At 41.9% G+C, this 21,880-nt stretch overlaps 1 protein-coding gene across 8 annotated transcripts in view; it reads left to right on the top strand.

Annotated features, from left to right (window-relative positions):
- OSBPL1A (oxysterol binding protein like 1A) overlaps positions 1-21,880 on the top strand; it is a 247,180-nt gene that overhangs the window by 167,016 nt on the left and 58,284 nt on the right. For all 8 annotated transcript variants that reach the window (XR_009534543.1, XM_060119253.1, XM_060119255.1 and 5 more), the window contains one exon: positions 11,557-11,632. Coding sequence is in view for 7 of the 8 variants with exons in the window: in XM_060119253.1 (XP_059975236.1) it covers positions 11,557-11,632 (76 nt within the window). In the remaining variant the exon portion in view is untranslated. The remainder of the gene's footprint in view (positions 1-11,556; positions 11,633-21,880) is intronic.

The following is a 21,880-nucleotide window of genomic DNA, read 5'->3' as shown; positions in this document are numbered from 1 at the left end:
GGAATGGTTTCAGGATGATTCAAGCGCTTTACATTTACTGTGCACTTTATTTCTATTATTATCACATTGTAATATATAATGAAATAGTTATACAACTCACCATAATGCAGAATCAGTGGGAGCCCTGAGCTCGTTTTCATTTGCCACTCACTGATAGGTTTTTTTTTTTTTTTTTTGCGCAGTACGCGGGCCTCTCACTGTTGTGGCCTCTCCCGTTGCGGAGCACAGGCTCCGGACGCATAGGCTCAGCGGCCATGGCTCACGGGCCTAGCCGCTCCGCGGCATGTGGGACCTTCCCAGACCGGGGCACGAACCCGTGTCCCCTGCATCGGCAGGCGGACTCTCAACCACTGCGCCACCAGGGAAGCCCACTGATAGGGTTTCGATATGAGTCTGCAAGCAATTGATTTATTATGGTCTCTGTGCAGTCAAACCTCTCTGCTAATGATAATCTGTATTTGCAGCCACTCCCCAGTGCTAGCATCACTGCCTCAGCTCCACCTCAGATCATCAGGCATTAGATTCTCATAAGGAGCAAGCAACCTAGATCCCTCGCATGCGCAGTTCACTGTAGGGTTCGTGCTCCTATGAGAATCTCATGCCGCCGCTGATCTGACAGGAGGCGGAGCTCAGGCAGTAATGTGAGCGATGGGGAGCAGCTGTAAATACAGATGAAGCTTCTCTCTCGTCTGTCGCTCACCTCCTGCTGTGCAGCCTGGTTCCTCACAGGCCACGGACTGGTACCTGTCCATGGCCCAGGGATTGGGGACCCCTGAATTAAGGGATGTACCTTTTTTTCTGGAGTAACTGTTAATACGATTGTGGAGTGTTTTTATCTTGTCCATATGGAAAATATTGGAAGATAGCTGTTTATTTAAAGTTTCATGTATACATTATGGTCATAATATTTATAGTCTTCCCAGGTAGGTAGATTTGGTTTTGGCAGATTATACCATAAACAGAATCAGAAGACCAATGTTAGACTTGGAAAATGTTATCTGCAATATAGGTGGTGAATAGAATACTTATAATGTACCAGGAGCTCTTACAAATTGAGGAGCTATTTCAGTGGGCAGATATCACCAATGGCTATGAATGTTTTCACCTTAATATGTTTGTACTTTATGAAAATAACAAAGAATTTTTAAAATTCTTTAAAACGGATGTGCAGGTAAGAAACTGAAACTTCATTTCCATGAGGCTCTTTTTTTTTTAATTGGAGTATAGTTGATTTACAGTGTTGTGTTTCAGGTGTACAGCAAAGTGAATCAGTTATACATATACATATATCTACTCTTTTTTAGATTCTTCTCCCATATAGGTCATTACAAGTATTGAGGAGAGTTCCCTGTGCTATACAGTATGTCCTTATTAGTTGTCTATTTTATATATATAGTAGTGTATATATGTCAATCCCAATCTCCCAGTTTATCCCTCCCCAATGAGATTGTTTTCTACATCTGTGACTCTGTTTCTGTTTTGTAAATAAGTTCATTTGTACCATTTGTTAAGATTCCGCATATAAGCAGTATCATTTGTATTTGTCTTTCTCTGTCTGACTTCACTCAGTAGAACAATCTCTAGGTCCATCTTGGATTGTCCCTTTTCTTAGTGCACTCGTAGCTGCCCCCTGAGGCAGATCGTCCAGCCGTTGCCCCCCAGGCTAGAGGTTGGCCCCTGGTTATGCAGGGAGGCTGGGGCAGGAGCGTGGGCTGCGGCAGTGGGTCCCTTCCCGTGGGTCTTTCCTGTCCTCATGTGAGAGCCGCCACCTGCATGTGCTAACGTTTCTGTGGGGCATGTCCGTGCCCATTCCTGAGACCCAGAAGGGCTAACTGGCCTCGTGAAGACAGAAGCAAACCTGAACCACCTGGTGGCCAATTGCAGCTGAAGCTGCATCTCACCTGCCTTTGTGATAATCCTTCTCTACTCTTTTTCTTTTTTTTTTTTTTTTTTGTTTTTGTTTTTTTTTTTCCTTTTTGCGGTATGTGGGCCTCTCACTGTTGTGGCCTCTCCCGTTGCGGAGCACAGGCTCCGGATGCGCAGGCCCAGCGGCCATGGCTCACGGGCCCAGCCGCTCCGCGGCATATGGGATCCTCCCAGACCGGGGCACGAACCCGTATCCCCTGCATCGGCAGGCGGACTCTCAACCACTGCGCCACCAGGGAGGCCCTCTACTCTTTTTCAAAGGGTCTCCACGAGCAAACCTCCTAGTCCACAGGCAGGAGCAGAAGGCAGTGTGGGCATGGTGTTGAGAGGGTCTGTGCAAGTCTCATGAATTTTCAGGGTTCCATCAGGCTGAGCCTCCTATATGGTGGCTGCTGTCCAAAAGCATCTCCCAGGGGGTGGAGTCAAGATGGCATACTAGGAGGACGTGGAATTCACTTCTCCACACAGCTAGGGAACCTACCAGGCACCGGTGGGAGACCATGGACACCTAAGGGGACGGGAGGAGCCTCCAGCGACTGGGTAGGACATGGGAGGTGTGAAGGGGGAGGAGAAGTGGAGGTGGGACAGGACTGGAGCCCCCTGAGGGCTGGCTGGGGGAGGGGAAGGGATCCCATGCCTGAAGGGGGAAATTGGGGAACCATTGGGAGGGAAGAGGATCAAAAGGGAGTGTAGCCAGGTTTCCTCTGCCCACCGAGGCCCCCTCCGGCCACCTGGGTCCTGAGGGAGTGGGAGGGAGGGAAGGGGGAGCAGAAGTAAAGGCCAGACCTCTGGGATGGCACCCCTGAGGGGTGGCTTGGGGAGGGGAGGAGCTCCTACACCCAGCGGGACCCACCCATAGCTAGGAGTCCACCAGTGACAGGGGAAACCCTGGGGGAGACGGAGGGAGAGGGGCGTGAAGGAATGGAAAGGAATGGGGCCAGTGCTTTCCCTGTCTGCTTAGGTACCAGGAACGTGTTGGGCTCCTGGTCCTAATCCTCTGCCCTCGGAGCCTCCCTCCTGCTGTGCCGAGACCAAGCCCCGCCCCTACACCCCCACCCAGGGCCCTACCTCCAAACTCTGGAACTCCACACTCCAGAGGCCACCCTTTCCACGTGCTGCCTCTCCCCTTCCCCCCAGGTCCTAAGTAGAGGCCCTGCCCCACGCTTGAACATTGCCCCGCCTAGGCCCTGCCCCACCCTAAACCCCGCCCCTGCCTAAGTTCCACCCCCCACCTAAACAATGCCCCCATAGCCAAGGCTTTTTCTTTGTTTTTCTTTTTTTATAGATTGGGGTTCTGTTATACCTTGTTGATTCATTGTTGTTGATTCTTTTATATTTCTCCTAATCCTTTTTATTTTATTCTTTTTTTTTTTTTTTTGCGGTAGGCGGGCCTCTCACTGTTGTGGCCTCTCCCCTTGCGGAGCACAGGCTCCGGACGCGCAGGCTCAGCGGCCATGGCTCACGGGCCCAGCCGCTCCGCGGCATGCGGGATCTTCCCAGACCGGGTCACGAACCCGTGTCCCCTGCATCGGCAGGCGGACTCTCAACCACTGCGCCACCAGGGAAGCCCTTTATTTTATTCTTTATACTTTGTTATTGTTCTCACTTTTTGGCTTGTTCCCCGCCCCCCCCCTTTTTTTTTTCTTTTTTCTGTTGTGGTCTTATTTTACCTTGTTGCAGTTGTTTCAATTATAGTTTCATTTTTCCTAATATATTTTTTAAGTTTCGAATTTTGTTTTTTATTTGATATTGTACTGCTCTTTTTTTTCTTTCTTTCTTTTTTTTTTTTTTAACTGTGCCACGAAGCTTGTGGGATCTTGGTTCCCAGGCCGGAGGTTGGGACCGAGCTCCTGTGGTGGGAACTCTGAGTCCAAACTGCTGGACTAACAGGGAAGCTCAGATCCCAGGGAATATTAATCAGAGTGAGGCCTCCTGGAGATCCTCATCTCAGCACCAAGACCTGGCTCTATCCAACTGCCTGCAAACCCCAGTGCTGGACGTCTCAGGCCAAACAACCAGTAAGATTGACAGTAATACAGCACCACCCATCAAAAAACCCCAAAAAACAAAAAAAAAGAAATGACAAAAAAATATGTTACAGACAAAGGAGCAAGGTAAAAACCTACAAGACCAAATAAATGAAGACGAAACAGGCAACCTACCTGAAAAAGAATTCAGAGTAATGATAGTAAAGATGATCCAAAATCTCGGAAACAGAATGGAGAAAATACAAGAAACATTTAACAAGGATCTAGAAGAACTAAAGAGCAAACAAACAGTGATGAACAACACAATTACTGAAATTAAAAATACTCTAGGGACTTCCTTGGTGGCACAGTGGTTAAGAATCCGCCTGCCAGTGCAGAGGACGTGGGTTCAAGCCCTGCTCTGGGAATATCCCACATGCTGCAGAGCAGCTAAGCCTGTGTGCCACAACTACAGAGCTTGCGCTCTAGAGCCCATGAGCCACAACTACTGAGCCTGCGTGCCACAACTACTGAATCCCGCGCACCTAGAGCCCGTGCTCTGTAACAAGAGAAGCCACCACAATGAGAAGCCCACGCACTGCAACAGAGAGTAGCCCCAGCTCGCCACAACGAGAGAAAGCCCGCGCACAGCAATGTAGACCCAATGCAGCCTAATTAATTAATTAATTTTAAAAAACCCTCTAGAAGGAATCAATAGCAGAATAACTGAAGCAGAAAAACAGATAAGTGAGCTGGAAGATAAAGTGGTGGAAATAACTGCCAGGGAGCAGAATAAAGAAAAAAGAATGAAAAGAATTGATGACAGTCTCAGAGACCTCTGAGACAACATTAAATGCACCAACATTCGAATTATAGGGGTCCCAGAAGAAGAAGAGAAAAAGAAAGGGTCAGAGAAAATATTTGAAGAGATTATAGTTGAAAACTTCCCTAACATGGTAAAGGAAATAGTCAATCAAGTCCGGGAAGCGCAGAGAGTACCATACAGGATAAACCCAAAGAGAAACACGCCAAGACACATATTAATCGAACTATCAAAAATTAAATACAAAGTGAGAGAGTGGCATTGACACATATACATTACCAAATGTAAAATAGATAGCTAGTGAGAAGCAGCTGCGTAGCACAGGGAGATCAGCTTGGTGCTTTGCGACCACCTAGAGGGGTGGGTAGGTAGGGTGGGAGGGAGACAAGAGGGAAGGGATATGGGGATATATGTATGCATCTAACTGATTCACTTTGTTATACAGCAGAAACTACCATTGTAAAGCAATTTTACTCCAATAAAGATGTTAAAAAAAAAAAAAAAGCATCTCCCAGCGACTTTCCTGGCCGTCCAGTGGTTAAGACTTGGCCTTACAGTGCAGGGGCTGCTGGTTCAATCCCTGGTTGGAGAGCTAAGATCACACATGCCTCGCAGCCAAAAAAAGCAAAGCATAAAACAATCAGTATTGTACCACGTTCAATAAAGACATTAAAAATAGTCCACACCAAAAAAATCTTAGGAAACAAAAAGCATCTCCCAAAGACCTGGGGGCCAGTGATCTCCTGAACTTGCGCAGTGTGTTTGGAGCAAAGGGATCCCAGCACAGCGTTTGTGAGTCACGCTTCACAAATTAACGTGGTTCAGCTCAGGGTCTGTGTACACCCTGTGTCCGTGGTGCAGAGGCAGGGCAGCCGGGTGAGCCGCGTGCATCAGGGAGATGAAGCGAGTGGGACGGGAGCTTTCCCTTAAAGACCAGTCATTGTGTCGTTCTGTCCATAGTCAGAGCGGCATCTGTATGGTTGAAAATAGCGCCGGGGTGCATCACTCTCAGTCCCTGGTACAGGGTGTTTTCTCTCTGTGTGAAGGGAAAAAGGAAGCATAGAATTCAGGATAATGACTCTCAGATCAACTCAAAGGGAAGAGAATAATTGATCTGTGCTCTCAGCCTGGAAATTCTGAGGCCTGCCTGCCACTGCTGTTTTCTGCCTGGAGTAGCATCTCCTCCTCCAAGATCATTAGGGAATTCTTACCCGCCTCCCTGCCCCCCCCCCATGGAAGGAGTGAAAATTTAAAATATAGAAACATATCTTTTTCAGTATAAATCATTTTTAAAAATTTTAATCTACCTAATTTTAAAAAATCTATTCTCTCTACTTTAAATAATACTGCAGATTTAGCATTTTCTTGATGAATTGGGCTGTGGACTGTTTTGCTTCTCATTGACTTAAGACTCTTGTAATTGAGTAATTTTTTGCTCTTCCCCCATAATCTGAGAGCATTCCTATCCTTTTGTTTTCTTAAGTAATCACAGAAATCCATTATGTCCAATTGTAGCCACAGGTGATTTTTGAGCACTTGAAATGTGGCTAGTGTGAGCACGAAACTGAATTTGTAGTCTTATTTAATTTTAATTAATATAGGTTTATTATGTTAATTTTGTAATATAGTTTGTAAAAATGAAGCAGTATAAAATATGTTGCCATTAACGATAACTTTATTGCTTTGGTAAGACTACATTTCACTTTGTTAAAAATTTAGTAGCTAACTTGTGATGTGCTCTAAGTGTAAAATCAACACTGGATTTTGAAGACGTGGTGTGGGAAAAAGTATAAAATATCTCATTAATATTTTTATATTGATTACATGTTGAAGTGCTGATATTTTGGACAAATTTGGTTTATCTTGTGCTACTGAAGACATTAGGACTAGGACTCTTGGTGGAAGTTACAGGACACCTAACGTAAAACTAACATAAACTTAATATAAATATAACATAAAGCTAACATAACAGCTACCATAAAATATAACCTGTTTTATAATTAATTCCAAATAGGGGAGACAAGAGAGTCTCAACAAGGAAGTGTTTCAAACAGATGCTGGAGGATGCCTTTCAGTCACGGCCCAGAAAGGCATTCCTGCACTGGGTGGGAAGTTGGTCTTCATCAGCTAGGCCAGGGATGTTGCTAAACATCCCACAGGAAACAAGACAGGTCTCCACAACAAAAAGTTATCCAGCCTCTAATGTCAGTAGTGCCAAAGTTGAGAAACCTGTCACAGAAATGCAACTAGAGCTTCGTAGACAGTTTTAAATTTTGTAGTGGCTTTATTAAAAAAAAAAAAAAAAAAGTAAAAAGGAACAAAATAAATTAATTTTAACAATATATTTGATTTAACCCAATATGTCCATGTCCTGGCTACTGTAAATAGTGCTGCAATGAACATTGGGGTACATGCCTCTTTTTGAATTATGGTTTTCTCAGGGTATATGCCCAGTAGTGGGATTGCTGGGTCATATGGTAGTTTTATTTTTAGTTTTTAAAAGAACTTCCATACTGTTCTCCAGAGTGGCTGTACCAATGTACATTCCCACCAACAGTGCAAGAGGGTTCCCTTTTCTCCACACCCTCTCCAGCATTTATTATTTCTAGATTTTTTGATGATGGCCATTCTGACTGGTGTGAGGTGATACCTCATTGTAGTTTTGATTTGCATTTCTCTAATAATTAGTGATGTTGAGCATCCTTTCATGTGTTTGCTGGCAATCAGTATATCTTCTTTGGAGAAATGTCTATTTAGGTCTTCTGCCCATTTTTGGATTGGGTTGTTTGTTTTTTTAATATTGAGCTGCATGATCTGCTTGTATATTTTGGAGATTAATCCATTGTCAGCTGCTTCGTTTGCAAATATTTTCTCCCATTCTAAGGGTTGTCTTTTGGTCTTGTTTATGGTTTCCTTTGCTGTGCAAAAGCTTTTAAGTTTCATTAGGGTCCTTTTGTTTATTTTTGTCTTTATGTCCATTTCTCTAGGAGGTGGGTCAAAAAGGATCTTGCTGTGATTTATGTCAGAGAGTGTTGTGCCTATGTTTTCCTGTTAAGAGTTTTATAGTGTCTCGCCTTCAATTTAGGTCTTTAATCCATTTTGAGTTCATTTTTGTGTATGGTGTTATGAAGTGTTCTAATTTCATTCTTTTACATGGAGCTGTCCAGTTTTCCCAGCATCACTCAGTGGAGAGGCTGTCTTTTCTCCATTGTATATTCTTGCCTCCTTTATCAAAGATAAGGTGACCATATGTGCATGGGTTTATCTCTGGGCTTTCTATCCTGTTCCACTGAGCTATATTTCTGGTTTTGTGCCAGTACCATACTGCCTTGATGACTGTAGCTTTGTAATATAGCCTGAAGTCCAGGAGCTTGATTACTCCAGCTCCATTTTTCTTTCCCAAGATTGCTTTCACTTTGTCCCAGCTTACCCTTCCCTCTCTCCGTGTCCTCAAGTCCATTCTCTAGGTCTGTGTCTTTATTCCTGTCCTGCCCCTAGGTTCATCAGAACCACTTTTTTTTTTAAGGTTCCATACATATGTGTTAGCATATGGTATTTGTTTTCTTCTTTCTGACTTACTTCACTCTGCATGACAGACTCTAGGTCCATCCACCTCACTACAAATAACTCAATTTCATTTTTTTATGGCTGAGTAATATTCCATTGTATATATGTACCACTTCTTCTTTTTCCATTCATCTGTCGATGGACACTTAGGTTGCTGCCATCTCCTGGCTATTGTAAATAGAGCTGTTATTCCTGCCCCTCCGGCCCCGTCCTCTAAATGCCCTGACGCCTCTGTCACGCCCCCTGTTCCCAGACCTCCAGTTTCTTCTGTTTCTTCTAGACCACACGTTTCCTTCAGCCACTGCTTATAAGAGCTGTTCTCCAGACACCTTTGCCTGGCCTCTCATGAGTCCTCCTTTTCAAAGTGACACATGGGTCTGAATCCCAGCTCTGGTCTGACCCTTGCAGAGCTGCCCTTGGGAATGTTCTGGCTCTGTTCTTCTGGCAGCCTCGTCGTGCTATCGATTTAAATGCAGTCAGCAGCCCTGTGGTCGTTTCCTTGGGACCCAGCTCCTGCATGGCCGTGTGGGCTGGTGTTCCTGTGGCTGCTTCTTATCAGTGTGTTACACACCATGTGGTCTGAAGGAGGGTTTGCATTTGGCTGTGCGTGTCCTACACAAGAAGACAGCACGGGCTTCGTGATGGCCCTTTCCCTTCACCTCTGCTTTCTGGTTGTGTTCCAGAATAGATACCTCAGGTTGCAGGTTATCTGGCCTCATTAATGAGTAATTACATTTTCATAGAACACCATAAAGAGTTATGTGCACAGAAATCAGTACAGGATATTTCTGGGTGGGATTCTTGGCTGGCAACCCTGTGATGCTTTCTAAATTGAGAATAAAAGTAAAGCTTGGATGTCTCTGCTGCTTTCTTGCTTCCAAAATATTTCTTGTTTTTCTGCTATTCTTGCCTTTAATTAGAATGGTAATGTATACATATGCATTTAATGTAAGCATTTGTTGGGGGGAATTACAGCCCCTTATTCAGTCTTCACAAAACTTATTTTGGACTCATAACTTCCTAGATATATGTTACATTTCTGACTGACTTTATAATAGACGAGATGAAAAATTTAGTTGATGTGCATCTCTGAAACTATATTCTACATGCAAATGGTAGGTAATGGCAAGGATTCTGTTCCTGGATTCAGTTGTTCATGTCACTGAGATTGATAGTCTTGGATTGTAGAGAATGTGATTTAAATACCATCTGTGGCCACTTATCCAGCAGATTGGGTGGATGACAAATCTGCCAAATGAGCAGTGTGTGTTCCTAAAAAAGGAAAAATCAGAAAGATTTTTACCACAGAGGATCTTAAAATATTATTTATTTAAAAACTTAAAATTTTATTAACTTCTATAATTCAAGTTAATCAGTTTATAGAAGAGATTCTTTAGAAGATAAGAATTTTAATTTAATATTTTCTTTAATATTTCAGTTACATGGGTATATTTCAGTTACATGGGTATATTTCAAACAGCACCTGGAAAACCAGCATCCCTAGCCAGAACCTAAGATGATGAAAAAGAAGGCATTATTATAATGGTGTTTCAGGAAGCTGTTCTGGGCACCTCCCGCCCCTGGTGGTGCTGAGGCCTCAGGATGCCTGAGCTCAGTGTGCTGCTCGTCTGAGCCACAGACACTTTGCCACCGACAGCCGCCCTTCTCTTGGCTGTTTCCTTACCCCTGCAGAGGATTTGGAAACGCTCCTTCTGTAGAGGTGAATTTGTAAAGGGTTTTCCAGTCCATCCAGAGTTGCTGAGTTTGGTCCAATATCAGCATCTTTGGGAAAGTACTGATATGATACAATTAATTTCTTAAAAATCTGAAGCTAGGTTCTGTAATGACATTTTTTGTTTCCATTATTTAACAGCTACTAGAGTAATTTATTGAGTATCAGAGTATGATAGGTCAGTCTTGGACCAAACAGCAGGTCAGATATGCCAGCACATGAAAGGACAGTGTACTTCTGAGGTGGTTTAAGCAGCTGGACACCAACACAGGATTAGGAGGGTTCGGATCAGAACGATTCCGGAGACGTGGGGCCGGTTGATCTGTGGAACTTTTCAGGGCCCAAAATAGCAGTGAATAGGGATACAAGCCCAGATTGACCCTATTTTATCCTGTCTGTGCACATTTTTTCCAGTTTTATTGAGAAATAATTGATACACATCACTAAGCTTTAGGTGCACAGCACAGTGATTTGAGTTCATGTGTATTACATTTCACAATATTGTGACATGATTACCACAGTAGGTTTAGTTAACATCCATCAGCTTATATAGATAAAATAAAAAGAAAAATTTTTTTTCTCCTGATGATGAGAACTCTTAGGATCTACTTTCTTGACGACTACAGTATATCTTACTTACGTCTTACAGTGTGGACTATAGTCATGTTGTACATCACGTCCCTAGTACTTATTTATCTTATAATTGGAAGTTTGTACCTTTTGACCACCTTCATCCAATTCCCTTTCTCTTCAACCCCACCTCTGGCAACCACAAATCTGATCTTTTTTCTTTGAGTTTGATGTTGGTTTTTTGTTGTTGTTAGATTCCACATGTGAGATCATGTAGTATTTGTCTTTCTCTGACTTATTTCAGTTAATATAATGCCTTCAAGGTCCATCAGTTTTGTTGCAAATGGTAGGTTTTCCTCATTTTTTATGGCTGAATAATATTCCTTGTGTGTGTCTGTGTGTGTGTGTGTGTCTTGTCTGTCTGTCTGAGAGACAGAGAGAGAGAGATACACATACCACATTTTCTTAAATGATTGATTTCATACCACCATGTCTTGGCTATTGTAAATAATGCTGCTGTGAACATGGGGGTGCAGACATCTTTTCAAGTTAGATTTTCATTTCCTTTTAGTATATTCCCAGAAGTGGAATTGCCGGGTCATATGGGAGTTCAATTTAAAATTTTTGAGGACTATCCATACTGTTTTCTGTAGTGGCTGTACCAGCTTACAATCCCACCAACAGTGCACAACCTTCCCTTTTCTCCACATTCACGCCAGCATTTGTAATCCCTTGTCTTGCTATTCTAACAAGTGTGAGGTGATATCTCACTGTGGTTTTAATTTGCATTTCCCTAATGACTGGTGATATTGAGCATCTTTTCATGTACCTGTTGGCCATATGTACATGTTGCACGTTTTCATGGTGTCTCTATACATGTATGCCTGTGGCTCTCGGATTATTGACAATAGCTTTTTTCCTAATGCCAGTGGTATTAAAATTAAGTCTTTATTTTTGTTCTCTTTTTTCAGAACAAGCTTGCCCTCCCCTATGTTTTCCAGAAATGACTTCAGCATCTGGAGCATCCTCAGAAAATGTATTGGAATGGTAAATTAACTATCAGTTCTATAATATTAAGCTGATGTTCCATGCACATGCTTTAGAAGGGAATCCTAATGTTGGCATAAAAGTGATACACAACAATGTTTATGAAAACTTTTGAGAATCTGAAATTAGGAAAAGCCTTATATTAGGTTTACCTCCCAGAATTTGAGCCACTTTTTATGCCATTTAATATAACTTTAATGTGACTTTTCATTGTGTCAGAAAGTAGAAGAAAATGCTCCACATTTGTATTTCCCTATAGAATTACCCAGAAAGGCTCAAAAAGAACAGAGTCCCCACAGTATAGAATATAATTTCACTTACGCTTCTGTGCACAGAGCTGGTTTTTGTACCTTGTAAGTGTGGTGTATGTTAGATATTTGGGATGTGTCCCAGCTTAGTTATCTGTGCAGGTGGATCTGATTTTGTGGGGGAGGGCGACGGATGGCAAAATTTGCTATTATATAAATCCTTAGATTCCCTTTAAAATAGTAGTCCACGTCACCACCCTGACGACAGTCAGGCTAGGATTCTGAGTAAAGTTCTCTTAATTCTTCTAGCATGACCTTTGACCAACTAGAATGATGAAAATTTTAAAACATGTGAGTCCTGAACTGCTAAAGAATCTGCCTGGAGATTATATTTCTTAATTTTGCAATTTAATGTGCAGCCTGAGTACTCCAAGAACTTGCCTTGTACTGGGAAGTATAGTCACTTTCTAAACATTTTCATTCTGATTCCTGAAATCCTTTTGGCTGCTGGTGTGCCCACGTTGGCATTTTTTAAATGCCCCTCTTCTCTACATGGGGTAATGTCATCTGAGACTTCCTAAATGTAATTTCCAAGGAGCTAATTCCAGAAACATTTATTTTAAACAAATATTTTCTGCTCCTACTGCATGGAGAGAAGGATCCATAGCTGGATAATGGGCTTTATCCCAGCCTTGCCGCCTCCTGTCTGTGAGACCCTAGGCCAGTTGCCTTGCTTCCCTGAGTAAAGTTAGGAGAGTAATTTGTACCTTATAGCTGTATTGAGAGATAAATAAGATAATTTATATAAAATGTCCAGGACAGACCCTGGTTTAGCTTAATGTTCAACATTATTATCAACAGTTAACACACTTGAGAATCAGAATACCTGGGCTCTAATTCCATTTTGATTATATTAAGTTTCATCAGGACAAACCAAATGTATCTAGACAAATGTATATATTCTTAAGTAAAATAACTATACATATTAGTCTCTTAAGAACTGAAATTTTCAGGACAAAAAATTATATCCTGCAGAATTAATATTTTTCAAGCCCTTAGTAAGCATATCTATCATTGAGATCCAGTATGTAAATATGTACGTATGCACGTGTGTTTAAAATGAAAACCAGTTCCACAAAAGAATACTCATCCTTAAAATAAATGATATTTTCTGTTATATTAGATTAATGCTGATTCCAACTCATTAAATTGATTTCATAACCTGCTAGTGAATGAAACCCACAGTTACTGTAGAATTGGTACCACATTTGTCTAAGGCTGTTGGGTCAACAGAATGGGTGTGAAAACTGCAGATGTGGTTTAGTCTTTTTGGCAATCGTGGAAAGTACAGCTTTCTGTATTTCTCTTGCTTGAGTCTGTCACCTACCATCTCCTGTCTCACTGGGTGTTGGATTTAGTAGTATTGTCATGAGTTTGTTCAGGCTAGTGACTGATAACCGTCTAGTTTATGTCTAAAGCAAGCATTCTGTCTAAATGGAAACTATCCATTCTTTTAAAAGACGGGAAATAATGTCATGTTGGCTTCTGCCTGTCGTACTTCAAAAGATGCTCCATTTCTCTAGAAGGATGGTTTTACCTTTATTTTTAGGTGTGGAACTGTTTGTGCAGATAGACAGGCTGAATCATAAACAAAATAAAGCAAATAAAAGCAGAGCTGTTTGGGTTGAAAGGGCACCGTGGAATGTTTTGAAACATATCTATAGAACTTTCTGAATAAATCACAGAGAAAGAGCTGCAGGGGAGGTAATATTTTGGGAAAGTATGTTCTGCTGAGGTTTTATAAGAGACTAACATTCTAGATGAATAATTATTAATATTTATTAATGTGATTGAAAGACAGTTATCTGGCATTTGGAAGTTATTGTTTTTGGGGCACCATGTCTCCCGTCTCATGGGCAGCGGAATCAGTCCAAGGGGGTGAGTGTTGAGCATAATAGAGGTTTAAAGTGCGGTGTATCTTGAGAGAGAAATGCAAATAACATCACCAGAATAAAAATTTTTGGTATCGACCCCTCTTACATCTGCCTCCTGCTACCCCCAGCCGTGAGGAAAATAGGTAAAAAAGTAGAAGATATTAGTATCCATAGATTTTATTACAGTTAACTTCAAAGTGAAGGCATTTTTTAAACCCCCCCATTGCATTTTCATGATTCTGTTACACTTAATAATCCAAATACTTCACTCCAGGTCCTTTCTTTGTGGGTAAATCTCAGTTACAGAAGCCATGGACATACCCTTCAGCTGGCTTTTCCCATAGCTTCACCTTCCCAGTTTCTGAATTTTGTAATAATAAGTCTTAAAAGTAGCAGAGGAAATCTGATATTGAACCGTAGCTTTTCATGATGTCTCTGTCGACTTGAGGAGCATATGAGATCAGAGTGGGGAGTGTGGGCATCCTGCTGGAAACCTCCCAGTTCTACGCTCACCTGGGGTCTGGTGCCAACTTTTTCAGAAATCAGTGCCCCTCATTTATGATGATACAGTTTTATGGCATAGTATCACTAATCCCTTAAGACATGGCTTTTAAGAACACATGATAGGTGCTTACCTGCCATGTATGGTCAAGGTATAACTTCATCTTTCTCAGGTAGGAAAGTCAGTGTCTTCAGACATTTGTCATCCTGGGCTTTGGTGCCCTGCAGCACCTTCTCCAGCCGGGCTCACCTTGCTCCATCCTCCACGGCCACATACCTACACATTAGACTTTGCTTTTTTCTAAAACGAATATAGAGACTTAGATTTCCAAAACTAATGACACCCTTTTTTCTCCCAGCCTGTTTTGGACAGGATTATGTTACCAAATGTTGGGTTATACTACATGAAATGAATACTTTACATAAATGGAATTAAATCCTAAATCTCTCTGTGATTGAAGCATTTACCAAACAGATTCCCATCTCAGAATTAATACTTGATGTTGGTTAGTAGTTTGAATTCTTTGTTCCTTATTTCCTTACTCCCATTGTCCTTTAGTTAAAGGACTCTAGACTCATAATCCCATTGTCTTCTGTTTCCCCTGTTTTTTTTCTCCTCTTCTCTCCCGTCCCTTTAGGATTTGTCAACAGGACTCACCCAGAGGCTAGGTCATGGGTGTCCATACTTAGTGACTTGGAAACCAGGGCCAGCACCAGGGTGAGGCAAGCGAGGCATCCAGGCACAAAATTTGAGTCGGCGCCTGTACCTGAGACCACGTCTGCTAAACGTCTTGGAGTCATAGAATATTAGCGTTAGATTATTAGAAGAGGGTGAAGAAGGTCTGTTATATTATAAATAGCCAGTTATTAAAGTGAAAATGTTGTGTCATTCAGAAAGGTATATTCAGTGCAACCAAATTCCATAGAGACTTGAATATAAGAGTTGAAAACTTTATAGTTCTAGTTTGCTCCTTTAACTCCTATTTCCATTCCATATTTGCTATAGAATATTACCCTAACCTAATTTTTTTCATCTTTGAAGGTTTTTTGATTACCTTATCGTACTTCACTATCACAAAAACACATATTTAAATTAAAATTTAAAAATTTATATTTTATGACCATAAGAGTGCTAAAAGTTTTAAGTTATTCTTACATGAGTGATCAAAATAACAAACATTACAAAATTTATGAAAGTATAACATAAAAGCTAAAATGTTATTCATAAAAGATTTTTTTCACTTTGGCTGAGATATCTGAGAATGAATATCACACATTGCTAGAATGAGATAGGATTTTCAGTAACAGTTCTTTTTTTTTAAATAGATTCAAGGATTAAGAAGCCTTGCTCATATTAATAGACAGATGGGAGTAGGAGTTCTGTGTTTTTTTAGTATCTAGCAATGTCATTCGGTTCTTTGACCTTTTCCTGACTATATGTCAAAAATCAGATGGTAATATATTATCCATCAAAAATAATTTTTTATGATCCATAAATTGACAACTCAGTAGGACTTCCTTCAGTGTTATTGGAAACAACATTGGAAAACTCTAGCGGCAGGAGATCTTGTTACCTTCCCTTGGAGTCATGGGCATCTGGGTCTCTGGGAAATGGAGTGGAGAAGCTTTACCAGGGTTCTCAACTTCGGTTTCTGTAGCTGTGTCCTCTCACTCAAATATACCTTGCAATATTGAGAAGAGGTTGAGAAAACTGAAATATTTTCCCTGAAATGCACCTTGCCAATATAATCTTTTTTCATGAAATGCTTTTTATCTTACCGTGCAGTTCAAATGTTCTCCCTCAAAACCTCAGATTCATCGCATTCCCTTGATGCAGAATGTCTGCCGCATGACCTCAGAACCAGACGCATCCCGGGTCAGCTCATGATGTTATTTTGGGGTTCAGATAAACACGTTGGTATATGTCACTGTGACAACTGTCCCATTCTTGAATTCTAAATATAAGCCAGATACAGCTGTAGATAAGATTTGGAGCTTTGCCCAAACTGGTACATTATAAATACTGACTTAAGAGAAAGGAGGCAGAGGAAGCCAAGTAGTTAAACAAAATTTGTCATCTCTACCGCCTCACTCTATAATGATCTGAAATCAGAATATCCCAAGAGGGGAGAAGTGACTGGAAGAGCTTCTGATGTCAGGTCTTTGCCTTAACGAAAACAGGCAAGTCGGGGAGCCATCCTGCAGAGCAACAGTGCCTTGATTTAAGAGGCTTCCTTGTACCAGTACTGTGTTTCTAAACCTCCCTTCGCTCGGTGCCCTGAAGGTTTTTACACATCAGAGCAAGACCGCTATACTAGAATTCAGGATGGTGTAAGGGGTGTCTCCCCCCAGCCCCAGGTAAAAGAAGGGCGATTTTAAAAGAAGACGTGGGAAAAGAGCAACAGTGTGACGTCCGACGCAGGTGTGTTCTTGGCCTGTCAGTTCTTAGGCAGGAGTGCGTGTGGAGGGTGAGCACCTGCAGATCAGTTTCCCTAAAGCATCCATCCCTGCCCACAGTCACGGGGTACCCTGAGTGACTAGTGTGGAGACCGTGGACCTGGTCCAGGCTTCCAGCCAGCGCCTTAGGTGTCCTACCACATTCCCACCTAGTGGTTGTCCATCAGGAGGACTCACACGGCCTCCCAACTCTGAAAAAATTCAGCTACAAGACAGGAAGAATAGGAAAGGAATATCTGTTTATCTTTTCCCACAAAGCTTTTCTTGTCTTTTTCTCCCTGTTTTTACCACTGGTTGCACCCAGTTGCCCACAGTGTGGTTCATTCAGTTCACATGCAGACACCCCTTGCCTGTGCATAGTTCCTTTGTTTCTGGGTGTTGTGTTCTCTGGGGCTGGCCTGTGAGAGCCAAGGAACAGTGGTGTAACCAACAGCAAAAGGCATCAGAGCAGCAGGCTTGTTCAGACTGCTCAACCAGAGTGGTCCCCAAGGGCTGACTTGCAAGGTCTTGGTGTGACTGCTCTGGGCATGACCAGTGTATTCAGATGGCAGGAACCTCTCGTGTGATGGTAAACTAATAGATGATAGACATCTTGTGGAGAGGGAAGGGACTGAGTAGCCCAAGATGGGAAGGAGACCTTTGGGCCCTCCAAGGCCCTTACATGTAAGAAGGGTGAAGTTTTACATCTCTGGGGCTGTTGTGGAGGGAGGATACAGTGCCAAGCTGGTGTCACAGAAGGCACATCCAAGGCCCAGAGCCAAGGCGGCTGCCAGCGCCTGCCCATCAGTGAAGAGCCTAGAAGCCCACTTAGTGCTTGGGTCGCACACCTGGGTGAGGACCCTGCCCACCAGCAGACTTAGCTTAAGACCTAAGCTGAGCTGCTCTCTAACCCAGGTCTTAAATATTTGCACAGTTGGGCATTAACGGTGCTCGGCGTTATACATATAAGTTATTTTCCACTTCCGTTGGGATCAAACTTGGCCTTGTTTGTTTATATAGTGCTTAAGCGACAAAGCAGCCTTCTCTTTTTTTTCTTCTCAGTTTGTCGGCTGATGAGCAACTGCAATTAAGAGTTTCTTCAGTTTCATCATTAGTTGCTATTAATTTGTATGGATACATTTAAACTTTGCTTTTAGCTAGGTCACAAGATAGAATTGCCTGGCATAAATATTTAATTTTTCCAGCTGACTGAAGCTCTCAGTGATAAAAGTATTCTAGCTCACGTTTCTTCCTGAAACTTGACCTTCATAATATGCATTGTTTGCTTTTCCTATTATTGGAATATATGCAGTACTAATTAGTATCTAACAAATCCAATACCAAACTTCATTGTATTGTAAGTAAAAACAGTGTCTCTGTGAATTTCCAAGAGGGAATGAAATATAGTTTGTATCACCGAGTTTTTTCATTACATATCCAGGGAACTGTAGGTTTTAACAATTAAAATATCAATAACTGTACAGACTAATAGAGTCAAAAAATTGCAAGTCCATTGCTGTATTTTAAATAGCACGTTAGACTCTTCTGTGCAGTCAGCGTGGTTTTTATGGCCATCTGGATCTATGTGTATATGTTCCCTCAGGCCTTTTTCTGTCCCTTGCACTCTGTCTATTACCTGGGCCACAAATGTGCCTTTTCAGTTCCTTGAATGCTTACATTCTGAGTTACTAAAAGAAGCAGGAAGGTGTTCAAATTATTCTAGATTATAAAATTGGATTTAAAGGCCCTTTCAGAATTTTGGGAGCTTTTCAAATGATTAAAAAATAGTCTGCCCATTGAATGGGTGATAAAACCATGTCCTTTTTGGTTTCCAGAGTTGACAAACCACTATTTCATTGACTTGCTGACTCATATGAAGTCTAACCAACTGGTGGTGAGCAGCCAATGGCTAGTAGACAACGTGACTGTCCCATTCTTGCTCGCATATTTTCTCAGGGAGATTATGTGAGGGTATGGCAACGTACACAGTGTCGCTATAGAGATGAAAGATTAAGTCCCTAGGCCTGGATTCCCATCTGAGCCGCCGTAATGACAGAAACGCCAAACACCTTGTCACCCCCCAGCATGTCTCTTATTCCCTCAGTGAGTGTTTAATAGTCTAGTATTTTTTAGGGAAAAAAGTTCAGAATCAAACTTAGGTAAAGTTCTTCATTCCTTTAATGAGTAAATCCTTTAAAGTCCTTTAAAATAAATCTCACCCTGCTGTTGTGCATGACAAAGCGAAATGTAGAAAACGAGAGCAGAGCCAGAAATGGCATCATTTACATCACATACTGTCACGGGCCAGGGCTCATGTCGCCACCCCGGTGAACCCCTGTCATCTTGGCGATTGGACGGGACAGCCAGCCAGCAGCGAGAGCCTCAGCAGCGGGGACTACGCGATGCCTTCTGGCTGGGGCTCCGGGGGGAACAGGTGTCCTTCCGTCACTTCTTCACCTTTTAAGGTTGGAACTCAAGCCACGCTGCCATCTGAGTGGCTTCTCTGCAGCTCGCTGCTCAGGCGACAGGATGAGGTATCCCAGCCTTCAAAGCCGCCTTGCCTCTACACGGCCTTGGAGGACTTGGCAATCTTGAATGTACTATTAATAGTAATGATCATAGCTAACATTTATTGCTCACTTAACATATGCCTGACACTGTTCTGAGTGTTTTGTATGAACTAATTAATCCTGACAGGCCCTGTGAGGTACATAATGAAGCCCCCATTTGGCGGAGAGGTGAGGGACTCATAGTGATGCAAGCAAGCATCAGGTAGCAAGGGGCGTGTGCTCTCAGAGCCCACTCTTTTATTTTTCAATTGTGGTAAAAAACAGAACACAGTATTTACCATTTTAACCATTTTTAAGCGTGCAGTTCAGTGGCGTTTGTACCTTCACATTATGCTGCCGTTACCACCCATGTAACTCTTTTCATCTCGTGGAACTGACGTTCTGCACCCCTTAAACAACAACTCCCCACCTCCCTACACCCCAGCCCTGGCAGCCACTGTTGTGCCTTCTGTTCAGAAGGCGTTCCTTTAACCACAATGCTCTACTGTCTGGAACCCAGGACTGGACTAACCTGAGTATATTTTGTTGTTCTCTTTTTCCATCGTGCTTTTCTCTTGTCTGTTTTATGATGAGCATAACGTCAGCGTGTATGTCGTAAGGTGGTCCACTTTCTGCGGTGCGAGGTTGTCAGCTTCCCCATCCCTTCCTTTTGCCAGGCTGAAAGTGTTAGATTACCTGGACTACCAACTCCTAGAGTCAACCACTGTTAACTTTTTGGTGCTACTACCTTCTAATATTTGTCTATGAAACGTGTATTTTACAAAATTAAAATATTTTTGAACATGTTGCTTGGTAACCTACTTTTTTACTCATTTTGCTTTGTGAACTATGTGCATCATTAAACAAGAGGGTTCTGACTTCAGGGAGTTTGTATTCCAGTGAAAGAGTCAGGATAGTCTAGGGCACTGTGATAAATGCCCAAAGAGGAGTAAACTCAGGGGGTAGTGGAAACATACAGGAGCACATAGGGCAGGGGTGCCTGCAGTGTGCTCGGCTCTCCCTGAGGTGGTGAGGATGCAGGCGGAGTATAAGATATTATCCCTCACCTCAGGAACTGTAGTACTGTGTAGTTAGCAAGATAAGCTGGTTAGTACCCCTGACATAGCAGCAGGCTGTATAATCTGTGATCAGATGCTACATTGTGCGATACAGATTCTGGCGCTCCAGGAGCTGGAAGAGGTGCGAAATCAATGAGTACTGGAATAGTCGAGGAGGAGAGACTTGGACTCTCTTGAAATCCTAGCGGGGAGGAGATACAAGAGTTAAGTGAAGAGAGTAGGGCATTCCAATTCAGAATTGGCTATAATGAGACTTTTAATCCAGTGTCTAAAACAGTGCCTGGCACCTAGTAGGTGCTAAATTAAAAATTTTTTTAAAGCTATTTTGAAACAGTTTTATTTCTGTATGCATATTCTGTACAGCCAAGTTGCTTTCAAGAGACAATCTTGGTGGATTTTTTTTTGAGATATAATTGACAAATATTTAAAGTCTACATCAAGATGATTGGACATATGTATACATTGTGAAAGGATTCCCCCCATCAAGTTAATTAACACATCCAGCACCTCACATATGTATCCTTTTTTGGTGAGAACATTTAAGTTCTACTCGCTTAGCAAATTTCATTTATACAAAACAGTGTTATCAATTGTAGTCATGTCACCATGTTATACAGTAGATCCTCAGACCTTATTCATATTATAACTGAAAGTGTATACCCTGTTACCAACTTCCACTATTTTCCCCACCCTGAAGCCCCTGGCAATGACTTTCTACTGTGTTTTTATTGGTTTAACTTTTTTTTTTTTAAGGTTCGCATATGTGTGATACCATACCATGCAGTGTTTGTCTTTGTCTGTCTGGTTTATTTCACTTAGCATAAGGCCCTCCAGGGTCATCCATGTTGTCACAAATGGCCTTCTTTTGTAAGGCCAAGTAATATCGTGTGTGTGTGTGTGTGTGTGTGTATGTATTTGTGTGTGTGTGTATATATATACACACATAGACATGCATGCACACACACACACACACATTTTCTTGATCCATTCATCCATTGACAGACACTTAGATTGTTTCCATTGTATATTCTCAGCTCCTTTAGCAAAAATTAATTGACCATAAATGCATGGATTTATTTCTGGGCTCTCTATTCCATTCATCTGCCTGTCTGTTTCTATGCCAGTTCTGTACTGTTTTGATTACTGTATCTTTGTAATACAGTTTGAAATCTGGGAGCATGATACCTCCTGCTTTGTTCTTCTTTCTCAAGATTGCATTGGCTATTCACGGTCTTTTGTGGTTCCATACAAATTTCAGGATTGTTTTTTCTATATCTGTGAAAAATGCCATTGGAATTTTGATAAGGATTGCATTGAATCTTTAGATCACTTTGGGTAGTTTGGACATATTAACAACTTTTGTAATCCATGAGTGCAGAATATCTGTCTGTTTATTCGTGCTTTCTGTGGTTTCTTTCATTAATGTCTTACAGTTTTCAGTGTATAGCTCTTTCATCTCCTTGGTTAATTTTATTCCTAACTATTTTATTCTTTTTGATGA

Source organism: Mesoplodon densirostris, chromosome 15 (assembly GCF_025265405.1).
Source record: "Mesoplodon densirostris isolate mMesDen1 chromosome 15, mMesDen1 primary haplotype, whole genome shotgun sequence".
NCBI lineage: Eukaryota > Metazoa > Chordata > Mammalia > Artiodactyla > Ziphiidae > Mesoplodon > Mesoplodon densirostris.
This window is presented reverse-complemented; position numbering and strand designations above follow the sequence as displayed.